This window comes from Trichoderma evansii (genome assembly GCF_050947405.1).
Source record: "Trichoderma evansii strain SZMC 28006 chromosome Unknown GGI43scaffold_10, whole genome shotgun sequence".
In the NCBI taxonomy this organism is placed as follows: Eukaryota; Fungi; Ascomycota; class Sordariomycetes; order Hypocreales; family Hypocreaceae; genus Trichoderma; species Trichoderma evansii.
Genome location: NW_028145196.1, coordinates 848,304 through 868,653, shown reverse-complemented (window position 1 = coordinate 868,653; position 20,350 = coordinate 848,304). Strand labels below are relative to the sequence as shown.

At 50.1% G+C, this 20,350-nt stretch overlaps 7 protein-coding genes across 7 annotated transcripts; 5 read left to right on the top strand and 2 right to left on the bottom strand.

The window, feature by feature from the left end:
* Positions 1–449: 449 nt before the first annotated feature.
* GGI43DRAFT_51654 (aldehyde dehydrogenase family protein) lies at positions 450–2,671 on the top strand. Its single transcript, XM_083209938.1, has 3 exons — positions 450–999; positions 1,067–2,031; positions 2,092–2,671. Exons 1-3 carry the CDS (start codon positions 970–972, stop codon positions 2,546–2,548), a joined length of 1,452 nt encoding a protein of 483 aa, XP_083060612.1. The 5' UTR covers positions 450–969; the 3' UTR covers positions 2,549–2,671.
* Positions 2,672–3,212: 541 nt separating this feature from the next.
* GGI43DRAFT_405627 (thioredoxin-like protein) lies at positions 3,213–4,307 on the top strand. The gene is made up of 4 exons (XM_083206041.1): positions 3,213–3,235; positions 3,317–3,644; positions 3,722–3,820; positions 3,887–4,307. The coding sequence occupies exons 2-4, from the start codon at positions 3,539–3,541 to the stop codon at positions 4,051–4,053; spliced, it is 372 nt and encodes a 123-aa protein (XP_083060611.1). The 5' UTR covers positions 3,213–3,235; positions 3,317–3,538; the 3' UTR covers positions 4,054–4,307.
* Positions 4,163–5,701, bottom strand: GGI43DRAFT_51706 (chalcone-flavanone isomerase-domain-containing protein). The gene has a single exon (XM_083209939.1). The coding sequence runs from the start codon at positions 5,599–5,601 to the stop codon at positions 4,450–4,452; it is 1,152 nt and encodes a 383-aa protein (XP_083060610.1). The 5' UTR covers positions 5,602–5,701; the 3' UTR covers positions 4,163–4,449.
* A 927-nt stretch (positions 5,702–6,628) lies between these two features.
* On the top strand, positions 6,629–8,195 carry GGI43DRAFT_51485 (uncharacterized protein). Its single transcript, XM_083209936.1, has 2 exons — positions 6,629–7,084; positions 7,149–8,195. The coding sequence occupies exons 1-2, from the start codon at positions 7,016–7,018 to the stop codon at positions 7,785–7,787; spliced, it is 708 nt and encodes a 235-aa protein (XP_083060609.1). The 5' UTR covers positions 6,629–7,015; the 3' UTR covers positions 7,788–8,195.
* Positions 8,196–9,827: 1,632 nt separating this feature from the next.
* On the top strand, positions 9,828–12,633 carry GGI43DRAFT_51643 (Melibiase-domain-containing protein). Its single transcript, XM_083209937.1, has 3 exons — positions 9,828–10,076; positions 10,165–10,774; positions 10,841–12,633. Exons 1-3 carry the CDS (start codon positions 9,992–9,994, stop codon positions 12,384–12,386), a joined length of 2,241 nt encoding a protein of 746 aa, XP_083060608.1. The 5' UTR covers positions 9,828–9,991; the 3' UTR covers positions 12,387–12,633.
* A 2,009-nt stretch (positions 12,634–14,642) lies between these two features.
* Positions 14,643–17,156, top strand: GGI43DRAFT_383978 (F-box protein; the record flags this gene model as incomplete). The annotated part of the gene is made up of 4 exons (XM_083203465.1): positions 14,643–15,362; positions 15,490–16,212; positions 16,292–16,403; positions 16,462–17,156. 4 exons carry the CDS (start codon positions 14,643–14,645, stop codon positions 17,154–17,156), a joined length of 2,250 nt encoding a protein of 749 aa, XP_083060607.1.
* Positions 17,157–18,160: 1,004 nt separating this feature from the next.
* On the bottom strand, positions 18,161–20,262 carry GGI43DRAFT_405595 (ammonium permease MEP2). Its single transcript, XM_083206040.1, has 4 exons — positions 19,918–20,262; positions 19,531–19,847; positions 18,781–19,458; positions 18,161–18,700 (listed from the first exon to the last, which is right to left on the bottom strand). Exons 1-4 carry the CDS (start codon positions 20,005–20,007, stop codon positions 18,340–18,342), a joined length of 1,446 nt encoding a protein of 481 aa, XP_083060606.1. The 5' UTR covers positions 20,008–20,262; the 3' UTR covers positions 18,161–18,339.
* Positions 20,263–20,350: the final 88 nt, after the last annotated feature.

Sequence of the window (20,350 nt, the reverse complement as noted above, 5' to 3'; positions counted from 1 at the left end):
CGAAAACCACATCCGACAACGATCCTGGCGCTCCCCTGCTCAGAAGCGCCGTTGTGTCTCACCTCCATCCTATGACATTGCTCCTCTGCCAAGTTCCCTGTTATCACCGCTGGGGTTGCATCTCAGCATCTCAGCCTCTTAACCCCGAAATCTGCTTCTCTAGACTCAAAAGGGCAACCCCCCCAGGTTCCCCGCGAAGTTTGGCTCGCAACTAAGAAGGCCCCCCAGGCAAATACCGCCCTCGTATACAGTTTCTAGTGATAATGTCGAAGCTATTACTACTATATCTGTAATCTGCGGGGACTGGCTAGAATCTGCCGTTGGCTGCTTCCGGAGCTATGGCTTGCGGTGCTTGACTCAAAGCAGTCACGGTTTACTCGCTAGCGGACTTTAATAGTTGCTAAAACGGACCTTGATACTATCGGCAACGAAGAGGAGGTGTCCTGGTATTCGACACAGTGTCTATCCGGGATGCTCAACGAAACCGATGATTGCAAATCCCAATGTCATGCTCTTTACAGGATGGTGAATCGTGATAGTGCACTGTGCTGCTGCATGTTTGATGCGTCATCGAACATTTAACTTGACTAATTGTCCCTGAGACGGTGGGGGCCACTTGGCGTGCCATCCATCTTGATCCAAAAAGTCCCAGCTGGCTGTGTAGTTGGAGCTGGACCCAGCCCAATTAATAGCCGATATGCATGAAGGAAACAACTAAATGTGGCAAAGCATACATGTAGGAAAGCGGGCGTCGAATGGGGGTTATCTCAGCTGAAAGTCTGCATGGATGGATATCATACCGAGAGCGGAGAGTATGTTGACGGAATGGGGGTGCATGTAGTTGCATAAGTATATAAATCAGCTCGTGGCGCAACCATTCCAGACAATACCTCGAATCCCTATCTCTCTCAATACCCTCCAAGAAACTAAAGCTGTTCTCCTTGCTTAAAGGAATTCACATTCTTCAAAATGGCAGTCAAGAGAACACTTGATATCACGGTATGCTTGAGTCAATATAGTCATGAATAAGCGATCTAACAACTGCTAACTCACTTGATGTTATTAGTCTTATAAAGGCAACATTATAAATGGCGAGTTCGTACCAACAGCAGAGACTCGACGCACAATAGATCCCGCCACTGAAGAGCCATTATTTGTTGCCCCCCTTGCAACAAGAGAGGACCTTGATCTTGCAGCCAAGCACGCCCGCAATGCCTTCAAGACGTGGTCAAAAACAACCTTTGCTGAGCGTTCCAAGCTCATGCTCGCCTACGCAGATGCGATAGAGGCTCATCGTGATGAGCTCGAGAAGCTCGACACATTAGAGTCAGGGAAGCCTCTTCTCGTCTCCAACAGAGAGTTTTCCAACGTACTGGAATGGCTTCGGAGGTTTGCCACCATGGAGCTCAAGGACGAGGTCTTTGATGAAAACGACGAGCGCATCATCTACGGAACCTATAACCCTGTGGGTGTTGTCGCCGCCATCGTGCCCTGGAATTGGCCCGCCCTTCTCGGCCTGGGCAAGGTTGGACAGGCGCTGATGACGGGAAACACAGTCATCATGAAGCCCTCGCCTTACACGCCTTATACAGACTTGAAGCTGTGTGAGCTGGCCATGTCCATTTACCCACCAGGCGTCTTCAACTGCCTCAGCGGCGATGACGCCCTCGGCCCCTGGATAACAGAGCACCCCGAAATCGACGTCGTCACTTTCACCGGCTCGGTTCGCACCGGTAAGCTCGTTGCCGCAAGCTGCGCCAAGTCATTGAAGCGATGCGTCCTCGAGCTCGGTGGCAACGACGCCCTCATTGTCTGCCAGGACGTAGATATCCCCAAGTGTCTGCCCAAGATTGCCACCCTGTCGTTTATCAACGCGGGACAGATTTGTATGTTGGCGAAGCGTCTCTATGTGCACGAAGCCATATACGACCAGTTCAAGGAGGCCCTGGTCCAATTTACCAAGGAGCATGTCAAGAATGGCGGAGGACTGGAGCCCGGTGTTATGGTTGGGCCAGTCCAGAATAAGATGCAGTGAGTTGCCCCTGAATAAGTAGCAGTAGTCGATTCCGGCTTGGCTGACTTCCTCTCAAGGTATGAACTTCTAAAGAACATCTATCAAGACGTCAAGGACAACGGATACAAAGTCGCCCTTGGCGGAAGCATCCCCGACTCAAAGAAGGGCTACTTTGCCGAGCCCACCATTGTCGACAACCCTCCTGATAATGCGCGCATCGTCGTCGAAGAGCCCTTTGGCCCCATTGTGCCGATCCAGAAGTGGTCCTCAGACGACGAGGTCATCGAGCGCGCAAACGCCCTCAAGCTCGGCTTGGGAGCCTCGGTCTGGGCCAAGGACCTGGTGCGTGCCGAGAAGATGGGCCGCCAGCTCACTGCGGGAAGCGTCTGGATAAACTCGCATTTCGATGTGGCGCCGGACGTCCCCTTTGGAGGCACCAAGGAGAGTGGAATCGGAAGGGAATGGGGCTTTGACGGATTCAAGGAGTTTACAGACCGAACGAGTTTATGGGTGTGGAAGAAGATTTTCGATTAAAAAAGGTGGTGATGTATTTGATGAGTTCTATGAACATATTACTGGTAATTAGCTAATAGCGATTTGATTGTGAGGGTTCATGACATCTATGCCGGTACCAGTTCCCACGGAGCTGTGTGGCAATGGGCAAACTGATGATTACATGAATGCCAGGATAGCACTCGATAATAATCAACAAAGAGTTTGAAATGTCTATGAGATGCCGATTTAATTCCAAGCCGAAGCCGACGATGATGCCGGTATAGATGCCATCAGCAGTTTCATTATATAATATAATACTGTGTTATTATATCTTTGGTAACTGGACCGAGTTGGACCGAAGGCAAAACATGTGGGCTGCTATTTTTGCTCGGCCACAGCAGGTTTCAGCGCCTTCACCTGTTGCCCGAGTTGGCATATGTCCCAACTAGGTAACTGGGGCGGATCCTATATGCGGCGTATCCCGAGGCATCTACGGCCTTCGACATGCATCTCGCCGCAGAATCTCTGCCTCCAGATAGATTATAGCTGCTCTTGAATAATATCATATGGTATACACGCACGTGCCTACAGCATGAGCTCTTCTTAATTTAGAACGCCTTCACCAAATAGTAGCCACTGCGCTCCTTAGAAAAATAGGCCATAGTCCCCTCCTGCGAATCGTGCGCCCCCTGCCAGGGCCAGCGCCTTTGGAATCAAGCCAATCCAGTAGTGCCAGCCCATATCCCTGATTAGTATTTTACAAATCCAAACCGGACCCCTCCCGGCTGACTGATGCACATTTTTTAGTGGCTGAAACCTCCCAAGTTCGTCATTCTCACAGGCTGTGGTAAATCTCACAGGTGCCCGCCGCATCACATCATCTTAGCCGATTCGCGCCCCCAAACCGAACTCGTCCAGATCCGATTACTACTGCAACTCTATATTAGCAACCAACATATATATATATATCTCACACTCCATTCTATACCCCAATTTTATACTCTCTCACCATCCAATCTACCAACATCAATGAACTTTGTTCGATCCTTTTTTACATCCGCAGTCAGACTCAGTCCCGAAGCAAAAATGGCCAACGTCGAGGAAGTCCAGCGCATCATCAACAAGAACAACGTCGGTATGTTTTTGCGCCTCCGGCCCCAACACCCGCCTCACCTCACCGCGAGTTCTCGGCTGACAATATTTGAAACATAGTGGTCTTCTCCAAGACATGGTGCCCTTACTGCAAGGCTGCTAAGGCTGCCCTCAACGAGGCCAAGGCCGACTACGAAATCGTCGAGCTCGACAACCGAAGTATGTTTCTTTTCCCAAATCCAGCATGTATCAAAAGAAAGTAGGTTACTAACCATCGCATTACAGAGGACGGTGACGACCTCCAGGACGCCCTTCTCGAGATCTCTGGCCAGCGATCCGTCCCCAACATCTTCTTCGCCCAGCAGCACGTCGGAGGAAACTCTGACCTGCAGCAGCTCGTCAAGAACGGTACCCTCCAGAGCCGTCTCCAGGAGGCCGGCGCATTGGCGTAAGCAAAAATACTGTGGGAGAAAAGATCAAGACGAGTTTTTGGGCTGACGGCATTTGCTGTTTGGCGTTGAATAGAGAAGAGGATAAATCAAAGCTATAATAGATGGGCCCTACATTTCAAGCAAAAGATGCGGATTGGGTCGGCTAGAATGCGATGTGGAGTTTTTTTCAGCGATACTCCAGACTCGAATAGAGTATAGAGTTGTCATCTTCTCTCTTTTTTTTTCTTTGGTTACAATATAAAATATTTTATCCATCACACGTACTCCGCTTGATGAGTTGTTTCTTTCTTTTGACAAGTAAACGCGGCCTTGATATGCCTCTGGCCGCTCGTATAATACATAAAGATGTTCTTACCCATCTTGTAACTATCAATATTGCATGGGCAATATTACCGTCTATACAACTTGCGTTGCCACCGTCCCAATCGGCCTCTCTACAAACTCCATAACGCCCTCAATGATGCTGTCCCGTGCCGGCTCTGAAGCAACCTTGCTGCCAGCAAGATAGTTCAACCACAATAGCCTTGACAGCCTCTCCTCTCCAAACGAGCCCATGACCTCTCGCTCGGGATCATGTCCCTTGTCAGGGCTAAAGAGCACCGACAATACACCCTTTTCGTCGCGACACAGCAGCAGCTCCTGCTTCTTCCGCACGAAGCCTCGGTTGAAGAGCGCCTTGAAATCCCTCATGGCAACACCAAAAGCGTCGTCGTTGTATGCAGAGTTGCCCTGCGTCCGCGCGGCAATGGCACGCACGAAGCCGTCGCGCAGGTGCGGGAAGTCGGTATCCTTGACGGGGATGATGCGGAAGATGCTGCGGCAGCCGGCCTCTCTCAACAGAGTATCCCATGTCTCTTCGCCTTCGACCGCATCCCTGAGGGCCTTTCGCAAAGCGTCTTTCTCGGCGGGTATCAGCGTCGTGGCGGTGGGGTTGATCTTCTTAACCAAATACTGCTGCAGCTTCGCAATGTCCTGTGTCGCAACGTAGAATCCCGTCATGTAGACCTGAATGCCGAGGAAGGTCACGGTGCGAATGCCCAAGCCAACAAGTGTAAATTCGTCGCCTTCTTTGTCCGATATACTGGCTGCAACAGAGCTCTTGTCTTGTGAAGTCGGCAGTTTGACGTTGATGTTCCGTGGGAATGCGGGTACCACGCTGTTCCCCGTGGGGACAATCACTCTCCCGTCTTCATCGTGTACGACTATTTTTCGCTTCTCTCCGGCTTCAGTTTTGAACGTCTCGGTGGGGATTGCCGGTGCATCGCACTTGACGGCAATCTTCTGCTTCTGCTTCTCGCCCTGTTCCGCAAGCGCCTCCTTCAGCTTCCACGCTGTGTAGACAAAAGAGATGAGACCGGCCGTAGCTCCGGAGGCGAGGAATATCGTGCGGTGGCGCTCCCAATCACGTCGCTGGGAATTGAGCCTGTTGAGATCGAAGTCTTGCGATGCGCGGGTCGTGCCTTTGCCGGAGAAGAGGTTGCGGCGGAGGCACTGCTGGCACCGGGGCGAGGACCGCAGCACCGGCCGGAGAGCTGTTGGACGGATCATGGCGGAGCAGCGAATTGTCGAACTGATGCTGCCAATGGACTGACTCAATTCATTCGCAATTGAGGCTCTTTGGAAGCGGGCGCAAAGTGGCGTGATGCTGGATCTGAGAGGATTGGAATTGAAACCGCCATGCCCCACGTGATGTGACATCACTCGGGCCATAGTCATGTCCGAGGCTACCCTGGATTATACATGAAATTTCAACGTTTACTACTATTAATACGTACGTCTAATGAGGAAATAAGATTGGAATTCATCTTTTATTATTTATAAAGAAATTGATTGTAGCCATCTCTCTCTTCTTAATAGGAGTGGCTGCTAAATAGCTTCTCTGCAACACACAATATATTAACTTGAGGTAAATAATCAGAAGCACACTAACGAAGATGCTATAAGAGAACTGCTAGCAAACGCTACTATTGTACAGTTTGCAGCCACCCAGAGATAAGCTGATATGTCCTTAATGCCGAGACAGATGTTTTCACGGCTGGAAATTAGCTTTATAGGTTAAATATTGTGTACGATGATTTGACCGCAGTTGAATGGCATTTACCTTGATTGAGGTAGCTGGGGCTGAGATGTTGCTGCTATTAAGTTCCTGCATTAGCCCATTAAAGGCAATAAATACAATCTCTTGCATGTGATGCTCATTGCTGCTAGTTCACGCAAGGCGACCAACCTTGTAGCAAGGCTATCTAGTGGCCTGCATTAGGTCGATCTCTATTTAAAGAGAAGGATGCGAGATAGTGCGTTGGTAAGATAAACTTGTCTTAGGAAATAAACACCTATTTCTGCCAAATAATGAGAGTTCTTTATCTTTACAACTTTCATGAAATCTTTGAACCATCACTACAGAATGGCTGGCTATCTCAAGAGACACCTGCTACTCCAAGAACGACTAAACTTTGGCGCACACTTTCTTCAGATTATGAACAAATATTCAGAGTATACTTCTCTCTATCTCCATCCACATAGATAGGACTTGTCAGGATCAAATATCTACGCTTTGCTATCTTGGCAACCATGGAAAGCATCAAAATCCTAAAATTCAATTTCTCGACGGCCCGAGCCGCTGGCTCTTATCGATAACGTGGCCACTTAATTGGTTAGGTCATCTATGCACGCTGATTGGCTGACCCCCCTACCGCCAATTGCCTGTCGCCAAAATTAATCCAAAAGATGCAAGCTGGATAGAACTATTTCACTCTCTTTGTCATCCGCCACTTAATCGCGATCCAGGCTTTGAGTTCTGTGCCGCTCCTTTTAATCTTTCACAAGGCAGAGCCATCCTTTCCGCCTGGCTTGTCCCTTGGAGCCATAGCTTGGTCGCCGTTGCATTCATTCATTTCTTTTTCTTTCTCTTCTCTTCTCCTTCTTTTCGTTGTTCTCCGCATTTTCAATCAGTCGTTTTGCAATGTCCAATTTGCTCCCTGGACTTCACATGAGCAGAAAAATACCGGGGAATGCACCGATAGAAACAGTCGTACGTAGTTATTTCAGCCTTCTATTAGATGCATGGGATGGCATTCTGACTGACACCTTAACAGCATTTTCGATTCGGCACTCGTCACATCACAGCCATCGGCCAGGCCGCCGACAACTATCATCCAAATGTCCGCCGCTTAAGGATCCAACCATCGTTACTCGATCGAGTTGTTAAAGCCATTCTCTATCTGTTTCCCAAATTCGCGCAAGCTTACATGCGAAAATGGTACCCCGAGTGGTATCTGCCTCCGGCCATCGTCCTCAAGTCCCAGAAGCCAGACTGGGAAGAGGAGTTTGACAACGAGCTGGCATCGTACCGAAGCCTACAATCACTTCAAGGAATCGTTATTCCTCGCCATTTCGGGGTCGTCCAGTTTGAGGGGGTACGAAGCCACCTCATGGCAGATGTTGGAGGGGTGTGCATCCCTTACACGATCGAGACGGCAGAAGAAGCATACACGATTGTTCGCAAACTAATCCACGAGTCTCTCACTGCGCTTGCCTCGAGGGGCTTTGTGCAAGACGATGTGAAGCTAGACAACTTCCATGTTGTGGGCAGCAGAGTTGTGGTGGTGGATTTGGAGCGTGTGGAGCGGACCAGAAACCCAGACGAGATGGCCAAATTTGTTGATTCCAGCGTTCAGATTCTGATGAAACAATACCGAAACTACCTGGAAAATTTGAGAGCTAGATACCCTTGATGCCTGTTATACGTTGGAATGCATAGAGCAGCGTTTTTTTTTTCTCATACAGGAGGCATATTGACGACATATCACGACATATTACATACATATATATACATACCCGCAGAGTGACGACTTTTCTCGCGGCTGCATTTTTTCAAGAAAGAGAACTTGTTTAGTCTACCTATATTAAGATTGCAAAATGAGATTCTGATTCTTCGAGCACCAGTGGTCTCTGGAGCGAATATCTTTGACTATATAGTAGAAATATATACTTCAACATATTATCGGGCGAATCAGACGTTTCAACGTTGTGTGAAAGGGTAAATCTGAAAAGAAGCATCAGATGTGACCTATATTACGACATACTAGTAGCAGTTGCTCTACTGCATCGGATCTGCTGATGCTGGCTGCTATAGGACTTGTACTACTGTATGTCCCCCAACTCGAATTGGCGCCGAGAAGCCGTTTCACGAGGGATATAAATGTGAAATATTGGGGCTATGTGTATTTATAAGGTATTTAATCAGGTGAGCTCAAAATGCAAGATATGAATTTGAGAAGGAGTTGGCGGTAAGTAAACTATTGCTGAGAGGTGACTATGCTTGAAAGGTGGTTAATAATATAGCCTTAAATAGAGGTGGACGTCAGGGGAGAAGAAAAAATGCTGTGAAAGACAGTAGCAGGGCTTTTATATATAGGTAGTCAAAGCAATGCTGGCCAGAGGTGACCCTCGGAGAGGATTAAAAATGCTGTGAGAGCTCAGAGAGGATTAAAAATGCTGTGAAGCAAAAGGAGCTAAGAGCCGCAGAGCCGCATGCAAAGCATTTAATTTTAGATATTGAATATAAATGAATCACTGAGAGGATTCAAAATGCTGTGAAGCTGAAGCCGCACGGAGGGCCTCAAAGACAACAGAGGAGAGCCTCGGGGGAGGTTAAAATTGCTGTGAAAAGCGCGTTGAAGTTCGCGAAAGTCTCGCGAAAACATTACGCGGTTTTGACCAGAAGCAAGCTTCTGGGGGAATTAAGAATGCTGTGAAGTCAATCAACCCCAGAGCGATCCTTTTTTGAATGCTCCCGGGCAGGTTTTTTTTTTATACATAGATCGAAGTAGATCTCTACTAAAAGAAGTATAGATTAAGATCATGAAGCATTTTGTGTAGTATTGCGTCCGGCTTGCTGTGACATCGTTTCGTTTGCAAGTATTGAAGTGTAAGCCAAGAAAGCGCGATGTTTGATATCTGTAGAAACAAAGATACCACCTATTCTTCTCTTCTCCATAGCCCAATTCTATTTATTGGTCTTTTGATTAGCGATTATAGTCTTATTCTATGTTAATGACCCAAATTATGCGTAAACTACGAGCGCTCATAATCAGGAATAAGTAACGATCCATCCTCGCAACCTCTGCCTCAACCCAAAAACAACCTTTATCAACACCTTAACCTAATGCATTCTCGAACCTTTTCAAATCCTTTTTTTAATTCAAAAAATTAAAAATCAAGTGATTTTCATCACACCTTCCCGACGGGTATTTATTCGGCCTCTTCCACAGCACATTCAGCATTAGCAGTTGCAATCTGCCGATCACCACCCAGATAGAGTCACATCGGCCCCCCATTTTATGGAGTTTTGGCAACAATCGCCCAACGCCTTTTCTCCTCTCCCCGCATCGTGCCTGTTGTTCCGCCGCTCCAATGACCTCATCCGCACTGGTTTATGGGCCTTGCAGATTCCCCGGAGAAACTGGGGAGAATGGCATTGGTGCGCAAAAGCAGGGCCCGCGCGCCGTGTTGTTGTTAGTTGGACGCTTTTCATTCTTGGTGGAGAAAACAAGCATGAAAGTAGGCATTTTAAGAAGCTTGCGCGAGAGGCTAAGCTAAATGTATAAAGATGCTGCTATTACAACGTGTAAGTGGTGGGACCTTCTTGCTCGGCACTCCGCCAGTTTTTACATGGAGCTGCCTGCCTGCTTCTTACTGTAGGATTTGGAGTGAGGATTAGTATGCTTTACAGCATGAGAAGAGTGGGATGACGCGAAGAATTTGTCCATATCGTGCCATTGACCCCGGCGGAAGGAGTGTTGTGGATCTCAGTCGATGAATATCTCGAAGGGTATAAAGATGGCCATGGCGGCTCTTCTCTCCCACCCTCTCAAGCCTTTGCTGGTGCCTCGTCCAGCATAATAGAACTTAATCCTGGGCTCGCTGGGATTTCACAATGGTCGGATCTCCATCTCCAAAGCGGTTGGCGGCCGCTCTCGCCGTAGCTGCGAGATTGGTTGCATCGGTTGGTGCAGCAAGTCGTAAGTAAATCACATCACAGCAACTATAATTAGTAGTAAGACTCAATTGTTTATACATCCTGATGTTAACTTGCCCTGCCATACTTAGCCATCTCGGTCTCTGGCAAATCCTTTGCTCTCAACGGCGACAATGTCTCATACCGATTCCACGTCGATGATGACTCCAACGATCTCATTGGCGACCATTATGGCGGTCCTGCCACCGAAGACGGCGTCTTTCCTCCCATCATTGGCCCCATCCAAGGCTGGGTAGACCTCATCGGCCGGCAGCGCCGTGAATTCCCCGACTTGGGCCGCGGAGACTTTCGAACTCCCGCGGTGCACATCAAACAGTCGGCAGGCTACACAGTCAGCGAGTTTCAATACAAATCACACAGCATTGTCCAGGGCAAGCCCGCGCTGCATGGCCTGCCGTCAACGTTTGGCGATGCCGGTGATGTATCTACGCTGGTTGTGCACATGTATGACAACTACAGCTCTGTGGCGGCGGATTTGACATACTCAATCTTCCCCAAATATGATGCTATCGTGCGTAGTGTCAACATTACAAACAATGGCAAGGGTAATATCACTATTGAGAAACTCGCTAGTCTAAGCGTCGATCTGCCATATGAAGAGTTTGACATGTTGGAGCTGAGAGGTGACTGGGCTCGTGAGGGCAAGCGGCTGCGTCGCAAGGTGGACTACGGTCTTCAGGGGTAAGAAAGGACCTGACTCCTGATGAATATTCGTGTTGGCTAACATTGGTGTCTCGCTGTGTATAGATTTGGAAGCACGACCGGATACTCCTCCCATCTACACAACCCTTTCTTCTCGCTCATCACTCCCACAACGACCGAATCACAAGGCGAAGCTTGGGGCTTCTCTCTGGTCTATACAGGCTCATTCTCTGTAGAGGTTGAAAAGGGCTCTCAGGGCCTCACACGCGCTGCCATTGGCGTCAATCCCTATCAGTTGTCTTGGCCTCTTGGACCAGGTGAGACTTTTACCACCCCCGAGGCTGTTTCTGTCTTCTCAAACACGGGAGTTGGCGGAATGTCAAGAAAGTTCCACAGTCTCTACCGTGAGCACCTCATCAAGAGCAAGTTCGCGACGCAAATGCACCCCGTCTTGCTAAACAGCTGGGAAGGCCTTGGCTTCGACTACAACGACACTACTATATTGCATCTGGCGCAAGAGTCTGCTGATCTCGGTGTCAAGCTGTTTGTCTTGGACGATGGCTGGTTTGGAAACAAGTATCCTCGTGTGACTGATAACGCTGGCCTCGGAGACTGGGTTGCCAATCCCAAGAGATTCCCTCAGGGGATGCCAGATTTTGTTAGTAGCGTGACCAAACTCAAGGTGGCCAATTCCTCAGACCATCTCCAGTTTGGTCTCTGGTTTGAGCCAGAAATGGTCAACCCTAATTCGAGCTTATATCACGAGCATCCTGACTGGGCAATCCACGCCGGGTCATATCCACGGACACTGACAAGAAACCAACTGGTCTTGAATGTGGCTCTCCCTGAAGTACAAGACTTTATCATTGAGTCGCTGTCCAACATCCTCGGCAACGCCAGCATCTCATACGTCAAGTGGGACAACAACCGGGGCATCCATGAAACCCCTTACCCAGGCCTTGACTATGCTTACATGCTAGGCCTCTACCGTGTCTTTGAGACGCTGTCATCAAAATTCCCGAACGTGCGCTGGGAAGGTTGTGCATCTGGCGGAGGCCGTTTTGATCCTGGTGTCTTGCAGTACTTCCCACACATCTGGACTTCCGATGATACAGACGCAGTCGAGCGTATCGCCATCCAGTTTGGCACCTCGCTAGTCTACCCGCCGTCGGCTATGGGCGCTCACGTCTCTGCGGTTCCCAATGGCCAGACCCAACGCACAACATCCATCACTTTCCGTGCACATGTTGCCATGATGGGAGGATCGTTTGGCTTCGAGCTCAACCCGGCCAACATGCCAGATGACGACAAGGCTCAGATCCCCAGCATCATTGCCCTGGCAGAGAAGGTGAATCCCATTGTAGTCAAGGGCGACATGTGGCGATTGAGCCTGCCAGAGGACTCCAACTATCCGGCTGCGCTATTCATCTCAGAAGATGCTAGCGAGGCGGTTTTGTTCTACTTCCAGATTAAGGCAAACATCAACAATGCCTGGCCGGTGCTGCGATTGCAGGGACTGGATGCCTCTGCGTCGTACAAGATTGATGGCAACCAGACGTTTTCGGGGGCGACGCTGATGAATATTGGACTGCAGTACCAGTTTAACGGCGACTATGACAGCAAGGTGGTGTTTTTGGAAAAGCAGAAATGATTTGATGTAGTATTTCCTAATATCTACTTGTACCTAGAGTAATTAATAGTCAGCAGCACTATAATAGCATATACCTTTTATTACTACCAGGTGTACCGATTTTAATTTGCTTGTTCTTTTGTACTAGCAGAATTCGTTTTCAGGCTTACCATCTGCTTCAATGTTACTGGTGTTGAAGACTGGAGAAATTGGAAATGATAAAGATCATTGCGATAGTATTGGGGAAGCCGTGGGTGTAGAAAAGAATAAGCAAGCCAAGATCAGTGAAGTGTATAAAAAAAGAAGAATGATCTAGTCTTAAATTTAACAACAACCACGCAAGTACTTTACAGCTGAAACATCCGTTGCTAGTGACGATTTGTTTCTCTAGTGAAACGTATCTGCAAGCGTTCTTAAGCTTTACGAGAGCCTATTAAGGAGACAAAAGGGTTCACTAGAAGGCCTCAAATTCACAGACGTGAAGCACTTTTGCGCGCAATGGTGCTGCTTTTGGCATGTGGTGGTACTGCAATTGGGCAGCTAAGCATGTGATGGAGTATTTGGTGCAAGTAGAGAGTACATGTACATGCCACAAGCGTCTATTCTTAGCAATCTGTGAATCTCAAACTCCCCATGACTCCAGATCCATATCCATGTCTCAAATCGCACGCACAGGGACAGTTAATCATAATAAATCTCTCAAATACCACGCAGTGACGAGAGAATAGTCGAGAAACAGGATCGTGATCATGTGCATGTGCTGCTCACACATACTGCCACCTTATTTTCTCATGCTATAGTATGTACCTGTGATGCAGCTGCATGGCTATCACAAATCAGAACAGCATCACGTGCATGCGGCGGCTATGGCCGAACCAGTGACATTGATTCATCGTCAATCTGCCGTCACGGCGCACGCAAACAAGGTAGCTAGTACCTATTCAAGGGCGAAGCGCGGGGATGGGGGCCGCTAGTAGTGCAGAGCTGACGCTATTTCTGTCAGGTATCGGAGTACATGGCGGTAGCTGCAGCGATAGGTCGCCCGGGAGGTACCTCCCACTGCTACTCCGAAAGGATTTGAATCGTGAGGATGGAGCCCAACCTGGGACGCAGAAAAGTCGCCGGCAGTGCCCTACTTGTAGGTGTTAATTAGGACTTTTGGCTAGGCGAGAGAGGGGCAAGAGAGCGATGTGAGGGGGAGAGACTGAGGAGAAGACTCATGCCGTAGGACTTTGTGTTTTGAGCAGACTGAGCAGCTGAGTCGCGAGCTCTGTTTTAAATTGTAGGCATGGAGGCACTAGGTTCCATCTCATGTTTTGTCTTATTAATCCATAGCAAGTGTCTTGTTTCACTGTTTGCGGAGCGTCTAGTGCCTGCTAAAACACGTCCCAGGTGCAGCGCCGGGCCACAGCACCCTCGCAGCGCGCCTCCTAGCGCACCACTTACAGCGCCCTTATAGCGCCCCAGGGCCCCAATCTCCAGCCCCCACGCGGACCGTCTTGATCTCCGCCTTGGGCTGGCCTTGAGTTCTGCCGCCTTCGACTGCTGACCAGGCCATCACCAGCCTCAACTGGCAGACCAATCAACCAACCACTCGTCCGGCCAGCAGCAGCAGCAACCACCACACAGACGTGCAGCTGCGCTCCGCCCTTCCAGCGCCTTTTTCTGCGGTCCAGCACGTTTCCTGACTTGATTTGATTCGATTCCCCTGGAGTGCCGTTACAGCAGCAGCGTCTTTGCGGCAGACACTCACTCGCTCAGCCCGAGCTGAGCTGAAAGACCAACCAAACAGAAAGCCCGATCGACGTCATCCAACGCTCCGAGCCAGACGCTCTCACTCGTCGCCTGGTGCTGAGCTCTTCGCTACGGCCGCCGGTGAGACATTCGGACGCACGCCTGAAGTCGGTGTGTCTGGACTTTGTCCCTTCGTGTTCGGACAGGAAAGCCTAAATAAAGCCTTAAGCCTTGCGACGACCGCACGACCCCCCTTTAGCAAGGGCTCCTCCTTCACCCGTCTGCTTCTTTTTCACCCTCGCGACGGGCCTTTCGTTTTATCCTCTTCTACGCCGATTTGTCCATCGCCAGCACCCGCTCGAGACGACGGCCGGTCGAAACCCCGCGACTCGTTCCTCTCCCTCTCGACATCATCGTCGAAGCACGGCAGCCCTCCCTTGCCGCTGTTATATGTCCCCAGCGTGCGATTCTCTTCCCACAGAACCCAAACTTGAATTCGGCAGGCACGCGGCTATCTGCTGCTGAGCCTCTCAAGAATTAGCCATGGCTACCTTAGAACCCGGTACCGGCTCGGGAAGGGAGGACTCTCGCTCCTCTTCATCCACAAACTCGCCCGCCCCGGCCGATAACGAAGAGTCCGACTTCTTCCTGGTTGCCAACGACTCCCAGTCCTCCCTTGGCGTGCCCAACTTCCAGGACATGCAGGTTGACGACACCTGCTGGCCGCCGGTCAACAGGCTGCCCAACGAGATTCTCATCGGCGTCTTCTCCAAGCTGGGCTCAACCTCAGACCTGTACCACTGCATGCTCGTCTCCAAGCGATGGGCCAGAAACGCTGTCGACCTGCTATGGCATCGGCCCGCATGTTCCAACTGGAGGAACCACCACAGCATCTGCCAGACGCTGGGCCTGGAGCAGCCGTACTTCCACTACCGTGATTTCATCAAGCGGCTCAATCTCGCCGCCCTCGCTGATAAGGTCAACGATGGCAGCGTCATGCCTCTCGCTGTTTGCTCCAGGGTGGAGCGCCTGACGCTGACTAACTGTCGAGGCCTGACCGACACAGGCTTGATTGCTCTTGTCGAGAACAGCTCGTCCTTGCTGGCCTTGGACATCTCCAACGACAAGCACATTACTGAGCGATCCATCAACGCCATTGCTAGCCACTGCAAGCGTCTCCAGGGTCTCAACATCTCGGGCTGCGATAACATTTCCAACGACAGCCTGCTTACTCTAGCACAGAACTGCAAGTACATCAAGAGGGTACGTATTTGTATACACAGACACATACATCATCTATATTCACTTCTCTCTTTCTCCCCCATGTTATCATGACTCTTTTCTTTTCCCCTTCCATGACATGCTAACCCTAATTTCTTCCCCGCTGTAGCTTAAACTAAACGAATGCATCCAACTGCGCGACAATGCCGTGCTTGCCTTTGCCGAGAACTGCAGAAACATCCTTGAGATCGATCTCCATCAGTGCGTCCAGATCGGAAATGGCCCTATCACGGCCCTCATGTCCAAGGGACACAGCCTTCGCGAGCTTAGGCTCGCCAACTGCGAACTGATTGGCGACGAAGCCTTTCTCTCTTTACCGCAGAACCAATCCTACGAGCACCTGCGGATTCTTGACTTGACCTCGTGCAGCCGCCTCACTGACGCAGCGGTTGCCAAGATTATCGATTCGGCGCCTCGGCTGCGAAACCTGTTGCTCTCCAAGTGCCGGAACATCACAGACGCTGCCATCCACTCCATCTCCAAGCTGGGCAAGAACCTTCACTATGTCCATCTGGGCCACTGCAGCCTAATCACCGATGATGGAGTCAAGCGTCTGGTAACCCACTGCAACCGCATACGCTATATTGACCTGGGATGCTGCACGCTCCTCACTGATGCGTCGGTCAAGTGTCTTGCCGGCCTCCCCAAGCTGAAGCGCATAGGCCTGGTTAAATGTAGTAGTATTACAGATGCCTCTGTTCTTGCGCTTGCCGAGGCGGCTCATCGCCCTCGTGTCAGAAGGGATGCCAATGGAATGTTTGCTGGTGGCGAATATTTCTCTCCAAGCTTGGAGCGTGTGCATCTCAGCTACTGTATTAATTTGACTCTCACTGTATGTTCCCCTCCTTCAAGCAGCATACTCGATGCGGCAAGCAAATGTTTGTATTGTTAAGCTAACGCAAGAGATATAGAGCATTATAAGACTCCTCAACTCGTGCCCCCGCCTCACCCATCTCAGCTTAACGGGCGTAGCAGCGTTCCAACGAGACGAGTTCCAACCGTTTTGCAGACAGGCACCAGCCGGTTAGTTCCCTCTCCCCTTGTTCTCACTGCCAATAACGATATGCTGACCTTTAAACAGAGTTTACACAGCACCAGCGGGACGTCTTCTGCGTCTTTTCCGGAAATATGGTATCCAAGTTCCGCGACTTCTTAAACACTTCACCACAGTTCGAAGCTCTCCGAGAGAGCCTCTACCCGAGATATGCTGGCCACATCAGAGCATTCACTGCGCGTCGAGTTGGTGCATTCCCCACTACTGTGCAGCCTCCGGAAGGCGAGGCCTTTGACGACGAAATGGCTTTTGAAGATAATGACTTCGAGGGGCTAGACACCAATGAAATGGTCGTGGATGCCCAGCAAAACCTGCCTTTCCACGTGCAGCATCCTCAACCATTTCCACCCATGGACCAAATGGTGCCCCCCGTGCCCCCTCCGTTAGAACCGCCAACCGCCACATCATCGTCGAATTTCCTCGCCGGCATGCTTAACCGCCCGTTCCAACCAAGGCCAAGTGCGGAAATGGAACTGCTTCTTTCAGAAAACGACGATTTTGCATTGCCCCGGACATTTCCATATGGCAACCCTGCCAACGGGATGGCATCTGGTTCTCAAAGTGCCAATGCGCAACACGCCAGTGTAGCAGGCCTATCACAACCCTCAGTCTCTCGACAGAGCAATTCACCTACTGCAGGCCCATCAGCAGGTGCCAGTACCGTCACCATGCACCAGCCAACGAGAGCGCCACCAGATGAGCAGCAAGGCGAAGCAAACTAAATTCTTTTGGAGTATTTTCTGAACAGTTTTACCATTCGCCATACTTGAACCATTGGTTAATGGGTACAGTAGATAGAAGGGGATAGGAATATGTGGAATTGTTAATCCGACCAAGGGAGCACTTTCACCGCTCCAACCCCCGAGATTTGAAGCCTCTCTATTCGCAACATACCCCTTTTTTTTCACGATGCATGGGAATAGTATTCTACTTTACAGCGCAGCCATGGAGTTTCTTAGTGTTTGGCGTGCATGATGACAGCATGGGTTACGCGGTGCAAAATTGGTCTTGGTTCGGAATTTTATTTTATTATCAAGCAGTGATATGCTTTCAGACGGGGAGCTCAATCACACAAACAAGCATGGCGACACTTAAAATCGGCTACAAGAGCTGCTACAAGGCCTGCTACGAAGTTGCGGCCTGATGAGCTACACTGCTGGGATAGAGACATCGTGGCAATATGGTCTCTGACATAAGAGGCAAATGGAGGATCTTTTATTTTATGTTTTAACAGGATTATTATTCTGGGAAGGTTAACACTGACACTGACTCGGCTACGTCGTGTATGAAGAGGAGAAGAAGTTTGTGTAATTCACTGCGACGGCTGTTGGAGTGTCGGGAATGAGATACGTTGTCATGCTCGTTTCACTGTCTACCTCTCTTTTTCATTGTATCATGGAATGGATGGACAGGTGGAATGAAACGATGGGAATAAGGCACATGCATGGGACGAACCTGTGGAGAACGGATTCGATGGGCGCGATGGAAAGTGAGAGAATGGATTATAATATTAGACGGAGTGATATAGTAACGCGACAATTGATTTTTCATGTTATACGAATACTGTTGCTGTCAGTTTGTGTGTTGTGTATGAACTGAGAAGTAAGTATCATGATAAGTTTACTGATCCTGGATTTAGGTCGACAAGATATAAGACCTTGCATAAATAACCCTTTCGTCACGTTGATCTTCTGTAGCGAGACATGTATATATATATGTATTTATTGCAGATGTACATATCTAATTGCACGAAACAGTGCTGTAAAATGGTATCAATATCATGATTTTCATCCTCTGCCTTATCCGCCTGTAAAAAATAAAAAAATAATGTACTCCAATCCATATTCCCTATTAAATTTGCAGTTTATTCTTCAAAACAAACTCCGCTCCCTCATCTTTTTTTTCTTAGACCATCCCCACGGGCATCTTCTCCGCAGAGTGCTTCTCCGCCGTGCTCGAGCTGCTGCTCATGACGGCTGGCGAGGAGAGGATCTCGGCGTCCAAGACGTGTCTCCTCATCTCGACGTAGTCGTAGGCGAACTCGCCGAGCTGGCAGTCGTCGACGCCGACGTCCTCGTCCTCGGCGTTGACGCGCAGGGACAGGCCTGGGATGAGGTTCATGAGGAAGAGGATGATGCAGGAGAGGGTGAAGGAGTAGCCGAAGATGGCACAGATGCCGGCGAGTTGGTTGCCGAGCTGGACCCAGTGGCCGTTGACCCAGCCGATTGGGGGGTAGGTGGAGCCGTCGAGGTCAGCGATGGAGGTACTGGAGAGGCAAGAAGTTAGTGATGAATTCTTCTTTTTTTTTTTTTGTAATAGTATGAGAGAGTTTGGAGAAAGACTTACGTTCCAAAGATGCCAGTCAGGATGTTGCCGACCGCACCACCAATGCCGTGGACAGCGAAAATATCAAGAGCATCGTCAACACCAATGAGGAACTTGACTTTGGTAGCAAAGTTGCAGCAAATGGCGCCAACTACGCCAAAGATGAAGCTGGCCCAAGGAGTAACATAACCAGACGCAGGAGTAATCGCCACGAGGCCAGCAATAGCCCCTGAGCAGAATCCAATTGTGCTCCATTTCTTCTCCAGACGATAATCCAGCAGCATCCATGTGACGCCACCGACCGAAGCAGCCAAGTTGGTGACGAAGCAGGCCATGATGGCGCGGAGGTTCATACCCAGGGCCGAGCCACCGTTGAAGCCGAACCAGCCAACCCAGAGGAAGACGGTACCGACAACGACGTTAGTGACGCTGTGCGGGCGGTAGGGCAAGCCGCGGTTCTTGTCGTAGCCGGTGCGCTTGCCGAGCATGATGCTGTAGGCGAGGGCGCAGGCTCCCGAGGACATGTGGACGGGGCCGCCGCCAGCGAAATCGTAGTTGGGGAGCTTGGCGAGCCAGCCGTTGGGGTTCCAGGTCCAGTAGGCGATGGGGTCGTAGACGACGGTGGACCAGATGAACATGAAGACGATGGCGGGAAGCATGCGGCCGCGATCAGCGACGGCACCGATGGCGAGGGCGGGACTGGGTGTTTTTCATGTTAGCTATTTTTATTTCTCACCTCTTCATCATGTTAAAAAAGCAGGGAGAACTCACGTAATGGCCGCAAACATGCCCTGGTATAGGCAGAACAAGATATCAGGGATGTTGGCCGAGCCGTTGGGCTGAGCCAGCGTCTTCATCAAGCCAAATTGTGTGAGGTCGCCGAGGAATGCATTTCCCGTTCGTGAAAAGGTGAGTGAGTACCCCCAAAAGAACCACTGAAAGCTAATGACTCCCACGGAGACCATGGAGAGGAGGAGGAGTGAGAGGGCCGACTTGCGGCGGGCGAGACCGCTGTAGTAGAAGCCCACGCCGGGAATCATGAGAAGGACGAGGGCGGAGCTGATGGTGATCCATGTCAGATGACCGGTCTATATCATGGCGGGATTTGTTAGTAGTTGGTTTGACAGATTGTTGTTTATCAAAAGACGAGAAACATACGTCGTAGAAGATGTTGAGGTCGCTGACTCCGGTCGAGGCACCGGAGTCTGCCTTCCCTATGGTGCCGTTGTAGGGAACGACTGACGCCATGGCGATGTTTCGTTTGTTCCAATCTTATTGTTGTCTAATATCGGTCTTCTTCTTTGGTGTTTAATTGTTTGTAAACTCGCAGGACTCTCAGTGTCGACAACGACTAAGAGAAGTAGAAAACACCAGAAGGGTGGGAAAGAAGTATAACAGCAGGAGATGAAAGAATAGCTGAGATAAGGGGATGGGATGATATATATTCCCCAAAGTTGTAGGCTCAAGGCAACTCAATCCATCAGCTCTGCACAGGGTGCTGTGGGCCCCCCCCCCCCGCCCGAGGCGCGCCGGGGCGCCGCGGCACCCGCCGGGGGGGTTGGCGAGGGGGGGGAGGGGGAAGAGGGGGGCG

Excerpts from the sequence above, each read along its gene's own strand:
- GGI43DRAFT_405627 (XM_083206041.1), top strand. The coding sequence starts at position 3,539 with ATGAACTTTGTTCGATCCTTTTTTACATCCGCAGTCAGACTCAGTCCC. Across the intron at positions 3,645-3,721 it reads CATCAACAAGAACAACGTCG|TGGTCTTCTCCAAGACATGG; the intron begins GTATGTTTTTGC and ends TTTGAAACATAG. Across the intron at positions 3,821-3,886 it reads CGTCGAGCTCGACAACCGAA|AGGACGGTGACGACCTCCAG; the intron begins GTATGTTTCTTT and ends ATCGCATTACAG.
- GGI43DRAFT_51643 (XM_083209937.1), top strand. The coding sequence starts at position 9,992 with ATGGTCGGATCTCCATCTCCAAAGCGGTTGGCGGCCGCTCTCGCCGTA. Across the intron at positions 10,077-10,164 it reads ATCGGTTGGTGCAGCAAGTC|CCATCTCGGTCTCTGGCAAA; the intron begins GTAAGTAAATCA and ends TGCCATACTTAG. Across the intron at positions 10,775-10,840 it reads GTGGACTACGGTCTTCAGGG|ATTTGGAAGCACGACCGGAT; the intron begins GTAAGAAAGGAC and ends CGCTGTGTATAG.
- GGI43DRAFT_405595 (XM_083206040.1), bottom strand. The coding sequence starts at position 20,007 with ATGGCGTCAGTCGTTCCCTACAACGGCACCATAGGGAAGGCAGACTCC. Across the intron at positions 19,848-19,917 it reads ACCTCAACATCTTCTACGAC|ACCGGTCATCTGACATGGAT; the intron begins GTATGTTTCTCG and ends GCCATGATATAG. Across the intron at positions 18,701-18,780 it reads CTGACTGGCATCTTTGGAAC|TACCTCCATCGCTGACCTCG; the intron begins GTAAGTCTTTCT and ends TTGCCTCTCCAG.
- GGI43DRAFT_51706 (XM_083209939.1), bottom strand. The coding sequence starts at position 5,601 with ATGATCCGTCCAACAGCTCTCCGGCCGGTGCTGCGGTCCTCGCCCCGG.
- GGI43DRAFT_51485 (XM_083209936.1), top strand. The coding sequence starts at position 7,016 with ATGTCCAATTTGCTCCCTGGACTTCACATGAGCAGAAAAATACCGGGG. Across the intron at positions 7,085-7,148 it reads ATGCACCGATAGAAACAGTC|CATTTTCGATTCGGCACTCG; the intron begins GTACGTAGTTAT and ends ACACCTTAACAG.
- GGI43DRAFT_51654 (XM_083209938.1), top strand. The coding sequence starts at position 970 with ATGGCAGTCAAGAGAACACTTGATATCACG. Across the intron at positions 1,000-1,066 it reads AGAGAACACTTGATATCACG|TCTTATAAAGGCAACATTAT; the intron begins GTATGCTTGAGT and ends TGATGTTATTAG. Across the intron at positions 2,032-2,091 it reads CCAGTCCAGAATAAGATGCA|GTATGAACTTCTAAAGAACA; the intron begins GTGAGTTGCCCC and ends CTTCCTCTCAAG.